At 36.4% G+C, this 20,788-nt stretch overlaps 2 protein-coding genes across 2 annotated transcripts; both read right to left on the bottom strand.

The window, feature by feature from the left end:
• Window positions 1-1,012: 1,012 nt before the first annotated feature.
• On the bottom strand, window positions 1,013-8,462 carry LOC131989073 (zinc finger protein 436-like). Its single transcript, XM_059354244.1, has 6 exons — window positions 8,166-8,462; window positions 5,563-5,671; window positions 4,502-4,632; window positions 3,569-3,810; window positions 3,391-3,482; window positions 1,013-3,110 (listed from the first exon to the last, which is right to left on the bottom strand). Exons 1-6 carry the CDS (start codon window positions 8,353-8,355, stop codon window positions 1,784-1,786), a joined length of 2,091 nt encoding a protein of 696 aa, XP_059210227.1. The 5' UTR covers window positions 8,356-8,462; the 3' UTR covers window positions 1,013-1,783.
• A 2,016-nt stretch (window positions 8,463-10,478) lies between these two features.
• On the bottom strand, window positions 10,479-19,000 carry LOC131989290 (zinc finger protein basonuclin-2-like). Its single transcript, XM_059354481.1, has 7 exons — window positions 18,977-19,000; window positions 18,755-18,857; window positions 15,288-15,463; window positions 14,092-14,157; window positions 13,415-13,831; window positions 12,723-13,296; window positions 10,479-11,368 (listed from the first exon to the last, which is right to left on the bottom strand). Exons 1-7 carry the CDS (start codon window positions 18,998-19,000, stop codon window positions 10,479-10,481), a joined length of 2,250 nt encoding a protein of 749 aa, XP_059210464.1.
• Window positions 19,001-20,788: the final 1,788 nt, after the last annotated feature.

Here is a 20,788-nt window from a genome sequence, read left to right as displayed (position 1 = left end):
TCTTGACAGTTACCTGCCCGTAACCAGCGGTGGCAAAGAAAAATGCAAAACAGTCAAAAAGTTCTGTTTTCTATATTTTCATACCTTAATTTACTGAAGGACTCCACTAGAGGGCACACACGAGAACCCTGAACACATAGAACCACCAGAGTTGTATTGTGTAAACACATTTTTTTTAATTTTTTATTATTTCAGCCATCATGATATGCAATGAATATTGCACAGTGGCAATAATTGGGTTGGGCAATCTGAAAACTATCAAAAGATTTCAATTGTTATTTTCGTCCAATCACCTAACCCTGGTATAGGTAGACCAACAAAGTAAATAGAGGAAAAAACACAAAAATTCACAGTTTTATGGGAGAACATGAAAGTATGAATTTGGTCTTATTTTTCTGTATTTCGTGAATAAGGATTTTATTATATCAAATGCTTCAAACAGGTTTATGAAGACAGAAGCAAAACTGTTGTGTATTCCAGAGTGAATTGTGTTATTGAGACTGCTGTGACTGTAGTAAATTTTATAAGTCAATAAAAATATGAAGTAGACAAAAGGCAATATGTAGAGACTATTATTTATGATTTTTTAATTATGAATTTCATATTTCCACTTTGAACAACTTTTTGAAATTATGTTTAATCTCGGCTCAGTTTCCAGCCCGTGAAACTGTGCCAAACAAAAAATGCAAAACAGAATCAATGTTGTGTTTTCCAAACTTTACCTTTATTTCACGCATTACTGAAAGACTCCAATAGAGGGCACACAAGACAACCCTGAACATAAGGAACCACCAGAGTTGCAGTGGCTCTGGGTGAAGGCTTTGTCGCAGAGAGTACACTTGTACGGTCTCTCCCCGTTGTGGGTCCTCATGTGGACGGTCAAGTACGATTTTTGCGAGCACACGCCTTGCCGCAAATTTTCCAAACTTTACCTTTATTTTACGCATTACTGAAAGACTCTAATAGAGGGCACACAAGACAACCCTGAACATAAGGAACCACCAGAGTTGCATTGTGTAACAAATGTTTTTTCTTTATTTCAGCCATCTCACGACATGTAATGAACTTTGCGCAGTGGACAGAATTGGGTCAGGCAATCTGAAAATGTCATCAATCATTAGAATTCAATCGTTATATTCGTCCGATCGCCCAACCCTGGTACAGCTCAACCAAACAAAGTAAAGGAAGGAAAGACACGGACAAGACAAGGAAAGGAGGAAAAACACAAGAATTCAGTTTTATGGGAGAACATGAAAGTATGAATTTGGTCCGTTGTGAGTGTCACGTTGCAGTTTGCGCTACCAGATGGCTCTTTATGTGAGTTTTCAGACAGTGGCTCTGGGTGAAGGCTTTGTCGCAGAGAGTACACTTGTACGGTCTCTCCCCGTTGTGGGTCCTCATGTGGATGGTCAAGTACGATTTGCGAGCACACGCCTTGCCGCAAATTTTCCAAACTTTACCTTTATTTTACGCATTTCTGAAAGACTCTAATAGAGGGCACACAAGACAACCCTGAACATAAGAAACCACCAGAGTTGCATTGTGTAAAAAATGTTTTTTTTTAAATTTCAGCCATCTCTCGACATGTAATGAACTTTGCGCAGTGGACAGAATTGGGTCAGGCAATCTGAAAACGTCATCAATCATTAGAATTCAATCGTTATATTCGTCCGATCGCCCAACCCTGGTATAGCTCAACCAAACAAAGTAAATAGAGGAAAAACACAAGAATTCACAGTTTTATGGGAGAACATGAAAGTATGAATTTGGTCCGTTGTGAGTGTCACGTTGCAGTTTGCGCTACCAGATGGCTCTTCATGTGAGTTTTCAGACAGTGGCTCTGGGTGAAGGCTTTGTCGCAGAGAGTACACTTGTACGGTCTCTCCCCGTTGTGGGTCCTCATGTGGACGGTCAAGTACGATTTGCGAGCACACGCCTTGCCGCAAATCCCACAGACAAACGGTTTGACGCCTGAATGGACCGTCACATGATTATCCAGGTTGATCTTGCGTTTGAAGGACCAGCCGCAGTCCGGGCAGCGGTACGGTGTCTCTCCGGTGTGGATCCGCATGTGGATGGTCAGAGGTCCCTTGGTGGAGAATCCCTTGCCGCATTCGCCGCAGTGGTAAGGTTTCTCGTTGGTGTGTGTCCTCATGTGGATCTGCAGCTGCTTGTTTGTCAGGAACATTTTGCAGCAGACGTCGCAGAGGTACGACCGCTCTCGGTCCGTGTGGATCTTCTCGTGTTGCCTCAGTGTGCCGGGGAGTTTGAAGCGTCTCCCGCAAACCTGACAACTGTGAGGCCTTTCCCCAGAGTGGGTCATCTTATGGCGGGATAAGGATCTGTAGTCGCTGAGGGATTTACCGCACACGCCGCAGAGGTGCGACTTCTTGTTGGTGTGAGTCCTGCGGTGAAGTTTCAAATGTTCCTTCAGGGCGAACACTTTATGGCAGGTGTAACATTTGTTCGGTTTCACCGCCTGGTGGAGTTTTTGATGGTTGTCCAGAGACGCCTTCAATGCAAACGCATCGTGGCAAACATTGCATTTATACGGTTTCTCCCCCGAGTGGGCGGCCACGTGTTCATCGAGGCTGAGGGCGCTGATGAAAGACTCTCCGCAGATGTGACAGTCCATCGTTTTGTGGAGACTTTGAAGATGATCCTTCAACGCCTCGGTGGACTCTGAAAACTCTCCGCACACTCCGCAAAGACTTACGGGATCGTCGACATGACTCCAGGCGTGTTTGACGAACGTGATCTCTGATTGGTGCAGAGCTCCGCAGACTTTGCAGGCGAGAACGTCGCTGATCTCAGTCTTTGACTCCGTGATCTTGACACCACAACGCCTGACTTTCTCGCACTTAGTCGTCTTTGATGAGCCGGTTTCTTTCGGCTCTTCGTCGCTCCTGTCTGGTTTCCAATCGTCATCGTCGTCAATCGGTTCTTCTCTTTCGTCTTCCCTTTCAGTATCATCCCTTCCTTCCTCTTTACTCTCAGCTGGTTCTGATATCGCACAACGATCCTCATCTTCAGCTCGCTCTGTTTCCATGTCTTGTTGAGAGGTTGAACCAAAAACGTCTTCCTCGCTACCTTCAGCCTCCTGAGTGGGGCTGCCGGAGCAAAGATTTAGGGGAAACAGAAGGAAGGAATTTAACGTCTGATAGCTTTTTTTATGGTTGATAATACAACACTATGCAGCCAAAAGTATGTGGACATATTTTATAATGAGTGGGTGCAGCAGCTATGGAAACTCCACAGACACATTTTTGGCCAGAAGCAATCTTTAAGTGTTCCCTCTAATAAAACTCATGAGTCTTGATTTTGCTGTTTAATTTCCAGGTGTCCACATACTTTGAGCCACTTTGTGTTTGTTTGAGTCGTTTTGATTACCTCGTTTGATCGAACGTCTCCACGGTGGACAGACAGTCTTCAGTGTCTTTTGTCTGCAAAGGATCAGTGTCTCCATCGGCGGCCTGAGGTTCCTTTTGAAAAAAGTTTGATAAAAAGGTTACTTTCACAAACATTAGACTCTCTGTCTTAAAGGACAGAAGAGAATATTTAAAGGTACCTTCAGTCTGATGTAGAGCATGGACTTCCCCCCTGAGCCGCTGATGTTTCTGTGGATCTCCTCGGCCGTCAGCTTCTTCACCCTGAGAGGCTGTAACCTTCGTCTCTTGTCGGACATTAAGACGTCGAATCGTTTGTCGTCTCCGGACAGCTGAGGGAACGTGGACCTCAGCAAGTCCAGAAAGTCTTCTTCCTGCAGGCCGCCTGGACACTTAAACCTCAGAACTGGACTTTTCTTCAGAACTGGTGGAGGAAAAACAAAAAATGTGTCGCCTTTAAGGCTTTCTGTAATGTTTACTTTAGATAATTTACTGGTATTTAATTTAAGTTAGAAACAAGAGGTGGATGATTACTTAAAGTTTACAAACTTATTTTGTAAATGTATTATTTGTTTACTTAATATTATGATGTCACATCCTGTTTAGTCACTTCCTCTGGGATCAATTCCTATTTAGTTACTTCCTGTTTAGTCACTTCCTGTTTAGTTACTTCCTGTTTAGTCACTTCCTGTTTAGTTACTTCCTGTTTGACTGGAACAAAGGAAGGCAGACATGTGTTGCATGAATCTGCACATCCACTTTATTATATATTAATATATTTGATAAATTAAGTTAAGTGTTTTCATTTACAATTATATACAAGCAGGCAGCAATGTGTATCATGTTTACAGCTGTGTTTGTTGTCATGTTTAAGTTAAAATACGTTTTGTATCGCTTTATTTGCAGTTTTCACCAACATGTTAATGTGAAGTGTGACAGTAAATGATCAAACTTACTACGGCTCTGTCTTCATTGGCAATGGTTTAACTTGGTGTTTAGTCAGAGTTGCAAAACTCTGCACGAGAACACTATAAAAAATATTGACAATTTTAAGCTCATAGTTCCCCATTTGGTAACCACCCATTGGCACACTTTAACAAACTTTGTACACGTACCGTTGTTTGAGAGCACGCAGGTCTGAGAGTTCTGCAGGATCCGGATCCTGAGGTCCACATCGTTCTGTGTTTCAATGATCTGAGGTCTGATAGGTTTCCGCCTCTTATTCTGACGCCTGAGAGAAAAAGACCTGGAAGAAGAAGAGCGGATGCAGGTTAATTATAGCGGTCTATTAATGCCAGTAGCAAAATTAGATAAATTTATAAACATAAACTGGAAAAAGGATTTTTTTCTCACTGTCATGACTGACAAAATAAATTTGGAAATATAAAGAGTGTTAAATAAAATAATAAATTAAATTTATTAAAAAGTAAAGTACATTTAAAAAAAATTGGAAATGTTAAGATAAATACATTTAATAATTTTAAATTAAAAAAAATTGTGGAGATATATTAATAAAAATAAATCAATAAGAAATTTGGAAATACAAAGAGAATTTAAAAAAATCTGATAGTAATACAAAAGGAAATAAAAAAATGTGGAAACATGAAGGGAAATAGATCAAATAATACATAAGTAAAATTAAATTAATTATTAAATTATTATTGAAATGTTAGCAGATAAACCATTTTGGAACATAAAAATAAATCAATAAAATAATAAATAGAAATTGTGGAAATATGAATAAAAATAAATCAATAAGAAATTTGGAAATATAAAGAAAATTAAAAAATTCGAATAAGAAAAAAAATAAAGAAATTTCTTTAAATTTACTTAAACTAACGTAAATATGTTGCCGGATAAACCATTTTGGAACATAAAGATAAATAAATAAAATATTAAATAAAAAATGCGAAAATATAAAGATTCATGTGGAATAAAAAGACATCAATAAAAGGCCATGATTCAGTTATTTTCACATTTGTTAATAACTTCCTGTATATATTTATAGATTTATTTTTTATATTTTATTCACTTGGTTTTTTTAGACTTTTATTTATACAGTTTAATTTATTAAATCACACTAATTGATTTAAATTTATTTTATTATTTTATTAATTTCAGCCTGATCGCGTTCCAGGATTTTCCATATTTCCCAGAATTTATAGTTATGGAGAACCTCGGAGTCTGATGAGTCGAGTCCTCCGAGTCCTCAGGATGTTCAGGGGACTCTTCCTCCTCTTCTTCATCCTCCTCAACTGAGCCGAGACTCCTGCTGGGCTTCCCACCTGGAAAAAAAGACAGAAATTAATGATTGTGTGATTTGGAGGTACTTTATGGAAATCACAATGTGGACCAAACATACACTACCGGTCAAAAGTTTTAGAACAGCCCAATTTTCCCAGTTTTTTATTGAAATTCAAGCAGTTCAAGTCAAATGAACAGCTTGAAAGGGTACAAAGGTAAGTGGTGAACTGCCAGAGGTAAATAAAAAAAGGTAAGCTTAACCAAAACTGAAAAATAATGTACATTTCAGAATTATACAAGTAGGCCTTTTTCAGGGAACAAGAAATGGGTTAACAACTTAACTCTATGGAGTCTTGGGCTATTTTGTCCATTTTTTAATTCTTTTCATGTCTTTGTAAGTCATTTTGTGTCTTTTTTTGGTCATTTTGTGTCTTTTTTTTGGTCATTTGGTGTCTTTTGGTGTCTTTTTTTGTCATTTTGTGTCTTTTTTTAGTCATTTTGTGTCTTTTTTTTGTAATCTTGTGTTTTTTGGTGTCTTCTTTTGGTCATTTTGTGTCTTTTTTTTGTCATTTTGTGTCTTTTTTTAGTCATTTTGTGTCTTTTGGTGTCTTTTTCTGTCATTTTGTGTCTTTTTTTGGTAATTTTGTGTCTTTTTTTAGTCATTTTGTGTCTTTTGGTGTCTTTTTCTGTCATTTTGTGTCTTTTTTTGGTCATTTGGTGTCTTTTTTTGGTCATTTTGTGTCTTTTTTTAGTCCTTTAGTCCAACATAAAATGTGATTTTGAATCTTTTTTTTACTTTCAAAACACTATCATGCTCAATGAAGAATTTTAAATGTTGCAAATGTGCATTAATTTCAGAGTACACTGAGACATTAAACTGCATCATTTTCAATTAAATTCTGGAAAAGTTGGTGTGTTCTAAAACTTTTGACCAGTAGTGTAGATATAAATCGCAGGAGATGCATTATTTGTTAAAGGCACAATTTGTAAAATATAATTCGGAATAAAGTATTGTGGCACTGTACAAATCGTATTCTCCGTACCTAAGAAAAAATATAGCTTATATAAAAGTGTCGTGATGATTTAAATATATTTTTAATGGGAAAATACGACTAATGACGCAAAAATTATCATTCCATTCCTTTTTCATGAATCACGTCGTAACTGCAATATTGGTCAAAGTAATCACAATTCTGATTTTGCAGCTGTATTTCAAGGGTTAGATTGTGCAACAAAAAAAAAATCAAAAACATGCGTGCAAAACTCCAATAACAAAAACCACTATTCTAATTTCTCTCAGCGATTTAAAGTTCAATTATACATGTGCATAAAACATGACTCAATATGTTTAGAAACAACACTGATATATATTTGTAAATTCGGCATACACACAGCATCAGCATTTTGGGCTATATAAATAAAATTGACTTGACTTGAGTTCATTTTCCCATTTGCAATGATAGTCTAGTCGTAATTTCCTGAACCCAGAAATGTTGAGTACCCTAAAGTTTTATTGCAGAAATGTCATCTATAGGCCTAATGGATGGAATTTAACTTGGTTGCTAAAAGTTGCACTTTGGGCAATTTGCATAATTAGCATAATAAGACAATAAAGTAAAGACACCACAGGTGAATAGGGTAAAAAATAATAATAATAGATATCACCATGAAACTTTCTCAGTTGATTACTTATGTTAAGATGAGAAAACAATGTATTGCATGTTTTTTGTATTTTAATGTTTACATATGCAAATGAGGCCATACCTCATCAAATATGCGCTCATTTGCATACAGACCAAATCAGATTGTTTGATAAAGTCATGCTCAAAATATTTTTTCCAAGAGTAAACATGTATACTTGGGGGTCTGAGTTGAGTCTGAGTTGGTGAAAACCTTTAGGGAACGGACGGATTAAGAAATGAAGTGCGCATGCTGTATGTAGTTATTTTGCATATAGTATATAGTTCTTGTATATAGTTCATATGTGTGTGTGCATGCTGTATATAGTTATTTTGCATGGGGCACTTCATTTCTTAATCCGTCCGTCCATAGGTCAACACTGCCTCCTGACCAGGTTCCACAAAGGCTTTCACCACCTCAGACCCCCAAGTATACATGTTTACTCTTGGAAAAAATTTTGAGCATGACTTTATCAAACGATCTGATTTTGTCTGTATGCAAATGAGCGCATATTTGATGAGTTATGGCCTCATTTGCAAATGTAAACATTAAAATACAAAAAACATGCAATACATTTTTTTCTCATCTTAACGAGATCTTAATGAGAGTTTGGACATTTATTAAGAAAATGCCAAATAAAACATCAATAGTAGGCGGTTGTTGCAATGCCGAATTAAAAATAAGTATTTCTTATTAAATTAACGTCTTAGGTTTGGTCATTTGATTTATGCAGATATGTTGACAGTGATTTAAATGTTAAATTGTGAAATATTTCAATGGGGTTCGGTGTGCAACTATCTCAACCCTGCAGGATTCTTGTTTCATTTTTTTTAGGAGCTGAAAGGAGTGACGAACCTGCTTGGTAGCGGGAGAGCTGAGCCTGCAGGAGCTCCAGCTGCCTCTTCTGCAGCTCGACCTCCTGCCTGAAGCCGGACGCCTCCTCCTCATACCCGGCTACGATCCTGTCCACCACCGCTAAGATCTCCTGGGAGGCCGCGGCCAGTCTCTCCGTCACAAACTCTCTGAGCAGCTCCCCTTTAGACATTTTACTCAAACAATCAACCTTAAGCCTGTTAAAAAAGTGTTTACCATCGTTTAAACAAGTGATGGAAAGTCCTAACCACTCACCGCATTGTTTACTAAAAACTGAAAACCCGTTTCCGGTTGTCGGTGCACGCAGAAACATCATCCGGGTAGAAACCGAGGAGAAGAGGTTCCCTTTTCCTCTTCTTGTATAGGTGCATCCATTAGAACAAACTCAAATGCACAATGGGCCAAAATTTAAAACTTGAATAAAATCGCGGGCCAACATTGAACAAATAAACCTTTTAATATATACCAAACATGTTTTGCTTTAACATTAAATATGGAACCAGCAACGCTTATAAACATACAATATATAACTAAATAGTGTAGACATGCAAAATCAAATTTCAAATAAAAAACACATCAATGTCATTAATTTATTAAATAAAAATTAAATAAAAATCGTATGCGTCTTTTCTATTTGCATCCTTCTGATTTAAATATCAAAATAAACTTTTTCAACAGGTTAATACATTTAAAAATAATATAAAAATAATAAATCTAATATTGGCGGTAAATGCGCCGTATAATATCGTCGGGTCAGCTTTTATAGTACAATAATAATATAATAATTTGATATTGGCTCGTGGGCCAAATAAAATTAAACTGCGGGCCAGAGTTTGACACCCCTGCATTAGAACAGTGGTTCCCAAAGTGTTTCTACTTGGCCCCCCTTTTCCATATAAAAATAAATACTTTCAAGCCCCCCAACCCCCAAGAATGATCTTGTCATATTTTTTCACCGTTGTTTTTTGTATTTGTAATATTTCGAGTCGAGTCATGATCTGATTTCAGTGGTGGAATGTAACTAAGTACATTTACTCAAGTACTGTACTTAAGTAGCCTGGGTATACCCAGACTGCCAGACTAGTACTTAAGTACAATTTTGAGATATTTGTACTTTACTTGAGTATTTCCATTTTATGTTACTTTATACTTCTACTTCACTACATTTTGAGGCAAATATTGTACTTTTTACTCCACTACATTTAGCTGCCAGTTTTAGTTACTTTTCAGTTCAAGATTTAACATAAAAACATAATTAATATGAAATGTTTGCTAACATGTTAACATGTTTTAAATTGAACATCATAAGAGTATATTAAGTTGTTAAAATGAGCCCTACCTTGAGAAAATTAAAGCGGTCCGTACATAAATGCATCAAAAATAATAACCCAACAATATATTTTTAGAATATATGAAGCAATCTGAGTGGGTCCATTCTGCATAATGAGTACTTTTACTTTTGATACTTTAAGTACATTTTGATGCTGATACTTCTGTACTTTTACTTCAGTAAGTTTTGAATGCAGGACTTTTACTTGTAGTGGAGTAATTTCACAGTGTTGTATCTGTATAGTACTTTTACTTAAGTAAAGGATCTGAATACTTTTTCCACCACTGTCTGATTTAGCCTAGCTGATTTCGTTTTTTACATTATTATTATTATTATTATTATTATTATTAATAATGTTTCCCTTTTGTCGTAATATTTGTATTCATCTAGTTATTTAACCTATTTATCAAAATTATTATTATTGCCACTTACTTGCCTATTTATGTCCCTTCCTCTTGCGCATATCTGCACATTTGTCTCATCTAAGTCACTCATACCTTATCATACAGCACACTCTCAACCATGCACGCAAACACTTACTATACTCCACTGCACTTTCAAAGAACAACAAAACCTGGAGATCTATAGTATCAAAATCACCAACTTCCATATGTCTTTTAACTTGTTTTCCCTGTGACAATACAGCAGTAGCAACTAAATGCATCATGGTTATAGTTTTTATTACAGTCATAATTGCAATGCCAGACAACAAACACAAGGGGGACCCCTGACACAGAACAGCATGCTGTTAAATATATACATTACATTTATACATTATATACATTACATATCATGGCAGAGTGAAACAACAACTTCAGGTGATAAAACCATTAATATGATGTAAAATCGGACCTAATTTTCTTTCTCTGTATTCTTTTTTGTTGAGTTTTGATTGACTGTTTAAAAAAAACTGCCCAAAGAAATATTTGGCAAAATGAGATAATCTGAAATCAGGCAACGAAAATTTAAACTCTGGCTTCAATTGATTTCTTATCAACATTCGACACTTCTGCCTCTTCTCTCGGCCCCTCCACCTTCTCTCTCTCTATTTTCACTGGCATGCTCGACTTCCTGGGCTTCTTCTTCGGCACGGGGTCGCCTGACTCCCACTGCCACTGCCGGCCGGTCAGAGGGCTGCTGCGAGTCTCTTCTCGTTTCCCCTCCGTGACATCACAGTCACATGACACTGGCTGGCTGTTGGTGATGGGGGCGGGGCTAGGGAGTGGAGCAGGTACTACGGTGTGGTCGGCGTGAAGGCTGAGCAGGTGTCGACAGCGTTTCTCTGGTGCACGAGCAACGAGGGGGATGAGGGAGGGAGGTGAACCCAGGGAGGAAGCACTGCGAGCTGGGACGAGTGGAGGAGGAGGCGGGGCCTGGGGGTGCAGGTTGGGTCTGTATGTGGAGTCACTCGGCGGGAAGTTCTGGCTGGTGTCGTGGCTCAGAGGACGAGGAGAAGGAGGAGGAGAGTTGGCTTGTGTATCATCCCGGCAAAAGTAAGTATTTCTTTGCCCGCTAAACCCGTTTCTCAGGGCGTGTACACGCACCAGCATGTGTGCATCATCGTCTTCCTGCCAAGGTCTGCTGCTGCTGATTTGTCTTTCAGTGCTGTGACTGTCTTTTTCAGCATTTTTGTCCTTGTGTGTCTGTGTTTCAGAGTGAATGCCTGTTAGTGGGTCAGTATGTGTGTTCCTGTGGGTGTTTCCATCTCTGTTAGTGCCTGTGTGCAGCCGTGGGTTCGGGTTGGCACTGTGCCGGTTCCGGCTGCGCAACGAGCTGAAGACCATGGTGCAGCCCGCCACAGTGCACCGATGTTTGATTTTCAAGTGGACGGCGTTGTAGTGGATCTTCAGTGTTCCTGCACAAAAAAAGAAGGGAAAATGGTGCTTTTGTTGAGTTTGTGTCAGCTGACCTTCTTACGCTAGTAGCTGTTCAACCAGGAATCCAACCCCAACATGCATGAAGGATAAGATTTCCTTATAAACACCATTATGGTCTTGTTTCGCAAGGAACTACTGGTCTGAAATAAACCCAGGGCCTTGCCTGTCTACAGGACCTCAAATTGAACCTGTGGAACACCAAGACACAAGTTCAACAGAGGACCTAAAATGAAACCTTATTAAACCCCAAGAAGGCAGATCAGTAGAGGACATTGAATTGATCCGTGTGGAACCCAAAGACATAGGATAGGTAGTAGAAGACATTAAATTAAACCCTGAAAATGTCCTGACCCATAGACCACTAAACGACCTCAAATCTTACCCTGAGGAACCAAAAGACAAATTGGTAGCAAAAGACCTAATACCAAACCCTGAAAAAGTCCTGACCCCTGATTAGCAGAGGACCTCAAATTGTACCCCGTCAAACACAAAGACACAATATCAACACAGTACTTAAAATAAAACCCTATAGAACCCAAAGATGCAAGACTCATAGAAGAAATCCAATTGAACTGTGCAGAAACCCAAATACATATGATCAAAAGAAGAAAACCTTAAATTAAACCATGGGAAAGTCCTAACTTAAGATCGTCAGAGGACCCCAAAGTGAACCCTGTGGAACACCAAGACCCAAAATGCAAGATCAGCAGAAGGGCATTGAATTGAACCATGTGGAACTGAAAGACGTAAGGTGAATAATAAAGGCCTTAAATTAAACCTTAAGAAAGTCTTAACCACAAGATCAACAGAGGATCCCAAAATTAACCCTGTGGAACACCAAGACATAAGGTCAGAAGTAAAAGACTTTGAATTAAACCCTGTGAAAGTCTTAACCACAAGATCAGTAAAGGACCTGGAATTGAACCCAGCGGAACACCAAGATGCAAGAGTAATAAAGGACATCAAATTGAAACTTGTGAAACCTCAAATGCCTTAGATCAGTCGTAGAAATCATTAAATTAAATTAAATTCAGCAGACTTCGAATTGAACTCCGTTGGAACACCAAGAAACAAGATCAACACGGGACCTAAACTTGAATGCTACAGAAATTGAACCAGTGGGACACCAAGATATGAGATCATCAGAGGATCTCGAACTAAGTGCACAAGATCTGTAGCAGATCTAGAATTGAACCTTGTAGAACTCCAAAACACAAGCTAAACACAGGACCTAAAATGAAACCCTACAGAACCCAAAGATGTAAGATCAGTAGAGGATCTCGAAGTGAAACTTGATGTGTAACATACTTGTGAAACCAACAACAGTCCTACCTTTATCATAGAAGCTTTTCCCACAGACGCCACAGCAGACCCTTCCCTTCCTACCTCCTGCGGGCGAAAGAGAAGGAAGCGAGCAGAGGGAGGAGGGGAGAGGACGGAGGGATGAGGACGAGGACGAGAGAGGATGGAGGGAGGAGGAAAAGGAGGAGGTGGTAAGAGGACAGAGGAAGGAGGAGGAGAAAGATGGGAGAGGATTCAGAGAGTAGGAGGAGGGACCCGGCAACTTTTGGGAAATCTTCGGGGAAGACGAAGAAATGGACGGATAGAGTGGCGAAGAAGTCGGGATAAGTGAGGAGTTCAAGGACGGAGAGATTGAGGAGGTGTTCTCCTGTTTGGTCGCAACCCTGTGAAGATCAACCTCCTGGTCATTGTGCCATATCGGTTGGGCCTGGTTTGGCTTGTCAGGGTCTGCTTTGACTTTTAAACCCCATTCGACTTTAGATTGCTGGAAAACCAGATCGTTCTCTTGCTCTCGTCTTCCTTCATCCTGGCGATAACTCTCGCCCAGTTTGGTCCCGCTGAGCTTCCGGATGCATTGTGTTAGCTTGCTGGGAGGAACGAGCTCCTGATCGAGAGAAGAAGAAAAAAAGCTCCATATCAAAATTTAAAGAACTTTACTTGCGGAACTTGCTGAAAAACAATGTGGATTTTCTTTAGAAATAAGAGTAATGTCATTCGATTACCTTGGTGGGAGGAACCAAACAGTGCAAGGCAGAGCTTGGGAAGTGGAAAGGCAGAAGCAAAGACGGTCCACCTGGAAAGTTTTCAAAATGTGGTGGGGCGTCGTTGTGGTCGGCGGCAGGACTGTTTTTATTCAAACGACAGACTAAATCTGAATCTTCTCTTGTGTTCCTGAACACTCCAGGAGTTCTCCCACCGTTCCGATGGACTCCCAACTTGTTGACGTTTGATTGGCAGCTCTTGGGGGTGGGATTTATCTCCGGATCAGAGAGTTGATGATTGACAGCTGCCAGGCACTGGAGTGTCATCAACTCCACGATGGGCCGCGTCTCGCCAAATCGGAGGAACTGTTTGAGGATGAGCAGCTCTTCTTCAGGGGTCACCGTCAACCAGCGGTCCAACACCTTCCCATTGGGATGCTGGAGGGAAATAAACGTTGATGTGAACAGATCAAAAAGGCAAATTGTGCAGGTTTATAAGCAAAGAAAACAACTTGAGAACATTAAACCTGATTTAATGCATGCACAGTATAAACTGTGCCTGTAATTCCACATTAACCTGCTATTTATTATCAGGGAGTTTGAAGCCAGAACACTGTGATCGGTGACTCCGGGGAGTTTAATGTAAAGTTCATAAGTGTATAAGTTATAACGCTGTATGAGACTGTGTAGGTGTTTACCTGCAGCATGTAGCCTCTCACATAATCCCCTAAACTCCAGCCCAGAGTGTGCAGGATGTGGCCCACCTGGAGACGACAACAAGTGATGTAACACCTCAAATGTGATCTATTGCTTCATGATACAAACTATAACTCTGCCTTTTAAGACTATTTTGAATTATTTAACCCTATGAAGCCAAGTGTATCATATTTGATACACAAGTTTTTGAGACCTCTAAATCATCAGTGTGACTTTTTCTTCTTCTTGAAAAACCTGATGTATACATGTGTTGAAGAAAAAAAAAAATATAAACACCAGATGTAGCCCAAATAATTTGCAGGTTCCACTGGTGGATCCATCATTGCGGCATGAAAACTTCATATCAGCAGATGTATGATGTTGTCTTATTTGGAAAAAAAATATTTTGTATGTTTGAGAAACTTTTTAAAAGGAAAGTCAAAGTTTAATTGGTTAAAAATATTTTAAGGTTGCACGAAAAGACCCGGTGTATCAAATATGATGCAAATTAGAATTCATACATGCAAATTGATATTGATTTTTTTTGTTGTTGTTGTTTCACTGTAAAAAATAATCTGTTTAATTTACGGTAAAATACCGGCAGCTGTGGTTGCCAGAATATCCCCGTAAAAAATACAGTGAGTGGGTTTTCTACTGTAAAAAAAAAATTTTTTTTCAAATGGACCTGCACTTATACACTGTAAAAATTTTTTGTAGAAATAACAGTAAAACACTGTCAATACATCAGAAATAGGGCGTAAAATAAAAAAATTCTATATCACCATATTAGACTCTTTTAATTACCGTAAATCAAAGAATAGCACAAAACTTTTACTTTTTTCTGACATAAACTGGAAGAAACACACAGTTTTGCTGTAAAAAAAAAAAAAAAAAATATCGAGAAATACCATGATGTGTGAATTAATGACACAATAACCCTAAAAATAACGGGAATATTCAGTCTAAATTACAGTTTTTGCTGATTTAAAATTTAGAATAGAAAATCCATTCACTGTAATTTTTACGGTGAAGTTCTGGCAACCACAGCTGCCGGTATTTTACCGTAAATTAAACAGATTTTTTTGACAGTGTTGTTAGCAGGTTCAATAAACATAAATAGAATTTTCTGGCAATTGTTTCATGGTTCAGGCTTTATAGGGTTAAAGTCTTTTCCATCAGCTGTTCGTAAGGTATTTACCTGTTCTGGGGTGAGGATGCTGTAGAGTCGGTCCAGCAGAATCTTTAGTCTAACTGGAACGGCCTGAGCTCCGTACAGGACCAGGGAGCTCAGGTCGAACACCAGCCCAGGGAGGGCCACCTCGACCGGGCCGCAGCTGGAGGGAGGCTGGGCCTGGAAGTGGAGCTTCGCCAGCGCTGGAGACGAGGAATCATACTGTCATACTGTAGCTGATTCACTGCAGAAATGAACTAATATTTTGATGAAATATTGAAATGAGAATGATTTTGAACAGTTTAAGTTATATTTGATAAATTATACAGTTTCTATTAATTTAATCTAAGTGAACATAATCAGATATTTTTGTGATTAATCATTGCAGATGACAGAATGAAACGTTGAAATTAAAAAAAATATTAAATAAACGTACAACAGATGCCTTTGTGCCAACTTAAAAAAAATGTATTTTCCTATTTTATTTATTTTTGGAGGATTTTCCTATATTATTATTATTGTTATTATTATGCATTTAGTTATACAGCTCCCTTTTAATAGCTCTCAGTAACTAAAAAAAGTAAAAACAATGAAATAATTAACCATGAATAATAAAAAATGAATTAATAATACAATAATAATGAAAAAAGAATGTCCCAAATAGTGATAGACAATAGGAAATAACAAAAAAAAAAATTAATTATTGTTAATCTGTTGTTTTTTTGTTGCTGGAAATTGCAGATGACAGAATGAAACGTTGAAATTAAAAAAAATATTAAATAAACTTACAACAGATGCCTTTGTGCCAACTTAAAAAACATAGTGTGTGTGTCTGTGTGTGTGTGTGTGTGTGTGTGTGTGTGTGTGTGTGTGTGCAGATGCTCTCTCCAGATGCTCTTGGTGATGTGATGACAGCGACACCTGACTTCATGTCACCGTGGTGACTGAACACATCTGTGTGTGTGTGTGTGTGTTTGTGTGTGTGTGTGTATGTGTGTGGGTGTGTGTGTGTGTGTGTGTGTGTGTCAGCAGGTGGGGGAAGTCCAACATTGTGTCGCTGTCAAACTGAACCAAGTTTCTTTGTGGCAGGAACCCTCAGAGTTCACAGAGAAACGGGAATGTTTTTTTAAATATTTTTAAAAAGTTAAAAAGTGACAAAGTGATTCTACATGATGAAAATATTACAAATGTTGTTTGAGGTTTGGGGTTTATTATTGTTCATCACTAGAGAAGTCTTTGACTGTAATTTAGGGGAATAAAGTTAACATTAAACCACAGTTTGTTTGAATCAAATCTGCAGAGAAACAAATTATAAAAAAAATGTGATTTAAATCTGATGATCAGACAAACATCTCCACAACTAGATGAAGGTTTTCTGTTCATGTTTTGTCTTTTTGGTCATTTTGTGTCTGTTTTTGTCATTTTATGTATTTTTTGTGTTGATTTATGTTCTTTTTTAGTGTTATTTTCTATCTTATTTGGTTAATTTACGTCTTTTGTTGTGTCTTTTTGGTCATTTTGTGTCTGTTTTTGTCATTTTATGTATTTTTTGTGTTGATTTATGTTCTTTTTTAGTGTTATTTTCCATCTTATTTTGTTAATTTACGTCTTTTGTTGTGTCTTTTTGGTCATTTTGTGTCTGTTTTTGTCATTTTATGTACTTTTTGTGTTGATTTATGTTCTTTTTTAGTGTTATTTTCTATCTTATTTTGTTAATTTACGTCTTTTGTTGGTCTTGTATGTTTGTTTCTGATTCGATGATTATTTTGTTTTGTCTTTTAGTCATTTTGTGTTGTCTGTCTCTTTAGAATTTATTTGGCAATTACTTGTGTCTTTTTTAAGTATTTTGTCTTTTTTGGTTAATTTTCATCTTTTGTTTGCCTTGGATGGTTTTTTTTTTTGGTCATTTTGTTAAAGTTTTTTTTTATTTTTTTTTACTTTTGTCTCTTTTGGCCATTTTGTATCCCTTATTTGTGTTAATTTTTTTCTTTTCTGGTTAATTTACATCTTTTGTTGATCTTATATCTCTATGTATCTCTACATATGTCTCTTTTTTGGTCATTTCACCTTTTTCTGGGTCATTTTGTAGTTATTTTACATCTTTTGGGTAATTTTACGTCTAATATGAAAACCGGAGAGAAATTCTTTGCATGAGTTCAGAAACTAGGCCAGTAAATCTAAATGTGAGCCTCCTCCTTCGTTGGATACCAACATTGTCAAAACCCAGTTCTGTATCACACCTGCATAGTGGGGACATGAACCTGTTTAGACGTCATTGTGGGGACCTTATGTACTGTTCTCTCATGTTTAACCGGTTATCTTTACATACACTACTGGTCAAAAGTTTTAGAACACACAAAATTAAATTATTGCACATTTGCAACATTTAAAATTCTTTATTGAGCATGATAGTGTTTTGAAAGTAAAAAAAAAAAGATTCAAAATCACATTTTATGTTGGACTAAAGGACTAAAAAAAGACACAAAATGACCAAAAAAAGACACAAAATGACTAAAAATAGACACCAAAAGACACAAAATGACAAAAAAAAGACACAAAATGACAAAAAAAGACACCAAAAGACACAAAATGACAAAAAAAAGACACAAAATGACCAAAAAAAGACACAAAATAACAAAAAAAAGACACAAAATGACTAAAAAAAGACACAAAATGACGAAAAAAGACACCAAAAGACACAAAATGACTAAAAAAAGACACAAAATGACCAAAAAAAGACACAAAATGACTAAAAAAAGACACAAAATGACCAAAAAAGACACAAAATGACCAAAAAAGGACACAAAATGACCAAAAAAAGACACAAAATGACAAAAAGACACAAAATGACTAAAAAAAGACACAAAATGACAAAAAAGACACCAAAAGACACAAAATGACTAAAAAAGACACAAAATTACCAAAAAAAGACAAAATGACAAAAAAGACACCAAAAGACACAAAATGACTAAAAAAAGACACAAAATGACTTAAAAAAGACACAAAATTACTAAAAAAAAGATACCAAAAGACACAAAATGACAAAAAAGACACCAAAAGACACCAAAAGACACAAAATGACCAAAAAAGACACAAAATGACCAAAAAAAAAGACACAAAATGACTAAAAAGAAACAAAATGACCAAAAAAAGACACAAAATGACTTACAAAGACATGAAAAGAATTCAAAAATGGACAAAATAGCCCAAGACTCCATAGAGTTAAGTTGTTAACCCATTTCTTGTTCACCACTTACCTTTGGACCCTTTCAAGCTGTTCATTTGACTTGAACTGCTTGAATTTCAATAAAAAACTGGAAAAATTGGTGTACTTTTGACCGGTAGTGTTTGTAAAACATTTTGTTTCTGGGTTAAACTTTGAGTCGTGAAGGTCTTTAATGTTGTTGCTATGCAGAAAAATGACAGATAAATGAAAACTCCTCAAGTGTGATAATGTGTGTGTGTGTGTGTGTGTGTGTGTGTGTGTGTCTCACCGTGTGAGACCCAGCCGTGTCCGCAGCGGTCGCAGGTCCTCAGTTGGACACTTCCAGACTTGAAACACACACAGCTGCAGGAGGTCACGGTGCAGCGGACCGACTGAGGGAAATAAATAAATAAATAAATAAATAAATAAATATAATAAATAAATAAATAAATAAATCATTATGAGTTATTTCTAAATGTAATATTCTGTCTTTAATGTTTTATTTTTGTACCTCTTCAGCGTCCGGACTCCTCATGTCATCGATCCGCCTCCTGATTGGTCGAAGAGAACGGAGCCTCCGTCTGATTGGACAGTTCGTCTCGTTACTTTACACTTACAGAAACATTTATGATAAAGCTTAATAATATAAATATAATCAACAAATACATTGTTTTTGTCATTTGGTTCAGCTGAAAAATAGACAAAATTAATGTTATACTCATACTGTCAGAAACTGTTTCAAACATAATTAAGATTCTTATTTAAAAATATTTATTCTTTAGTTCTACAACAATAAAATTAAACATTTGTTACAGATCATGGTGCTATTCCTTAATTTATTGTTTTTATTGTTTTATATTTTAATTACTAGAATGCATATTTCTATACAGATAATAATAATAATAATTATTATTATTATTATTATTATTATTATTATAGTGCATTATTATTATTGTTATTATTATTATTATTATGAGATTATTATAATAAGAAAATAGCAAATAAAATATTATAATTAGTATATATTATATATATATATATATAATATAATATTATAATTAGTATATAAATAGTATAATTTGTTATTTATTTTTTTATTTATTTAGAAATAATAAATTATTATTCATTCTTTAAAATCTCTTTATTACATTTTATGTTCTTATACACATTTGTATATTTTATATTATTTATTTATATTTATTTATAAGATTTATTTTATTCTGTTTGTTTAGATTTTAACAAAGGAATTTATTGATTCTGTATTGTAGTTTCTAATCCATTTTGAAGACAAAAAAATTAATTTTATCCTTTTTTTCCTTGAGGAATGTCATCCACTGATATTATTATTATTATTATTATTATTATCATTATTATTATGCATTTAGTTATACAGCTCCCTTTTAAAAGCTCTCAGTAACTAAAAAAAGTAAAAAACAATGAAATAATTAATCATTAATAATAAAAAAATAATTAATAATACAATAATAATGAAAAAAGAATGTCCCAAATAGTGATAGACAATAGGAAATAACAAATAAAATATTAATTATTGTTAATCTGTTGTTTTTTTGTTGCTGGAAACCCTAACTTAAGGGTTAAATTGTTAATTTATATGAAAAAGAAAAATCATATTCTGCTTAAATATCAAGATAAACAGAATTAACATTATAAATATTGTGATATATATATATTTATATATATGTGTGTGTGTGTGTGTGTGTGTCATTATTATCATTAGTTTAAAAAATAATCTTATAATTTATATTATTGATATGAATCCAAACTCACCGTCTAAAGGAGAAAAATCTTTTCTTTAATTCTCCTCCTCGTCTCTTTTTCTTTTTCTTCTTCTCCTTTTTCTTTTTTCTTTTCTTTCTTCTCGTCTTCGTCTGTTTCTTCTCGTCTTCGTCTGTTTCTTCTCGTTTTCTTCTCGTTTAGAGAATCAGCTGCTTCTCTTGTTCCTCAACTCTCAGTTGGAGAATTTCTCCTCTTTTAAGTCTCTCCATCCTCCGACTCCTCCCTCTGAGGGCTCTGATTGGACGACGGAGGGATGGACCTCTTTCTTCAGCTTCTTCCCTCTTTCTTTCTTTCTTTCTTTCTTTCTTTCTTTCTTTCTTTCTTTTTCTTTCCTTCCTTCCTTCCTTCCTTATTTCCTTCCTCCTTCTTTCTTTCTTTCTTTCTTTCTTTCTTTCCTTCCTTTCTTCCTTCTTCCCTCTTTCTTTCTTTCTTTCTTTCCTTCCTTCCTTTCTTCCTTCTTCCCTCTGTGTTTCTTTCTTTCTTTCTTTCTTTCTTTCCTTCCTTCCTTCCTTCTTCCCTCTTTCTT

Source organism: Centropristis striata, chromosome 17 (assembly GCF_030273125.1).
Source record: "Centropristis striata isolate RG_2023a ecotype Rhode Island chromosome 17, C.striata_1.0, whole genome shotgun sequence".
NCBI classification, from domain to species: Eukaryota; Metazoa; Chordata; class Actinopteri; order Perciformes; family Serranidae; genus Centropristis; species Centropristis striata.
This window is presented reverse-complemented; position numbering and strand designations above follow the sequence as displayed.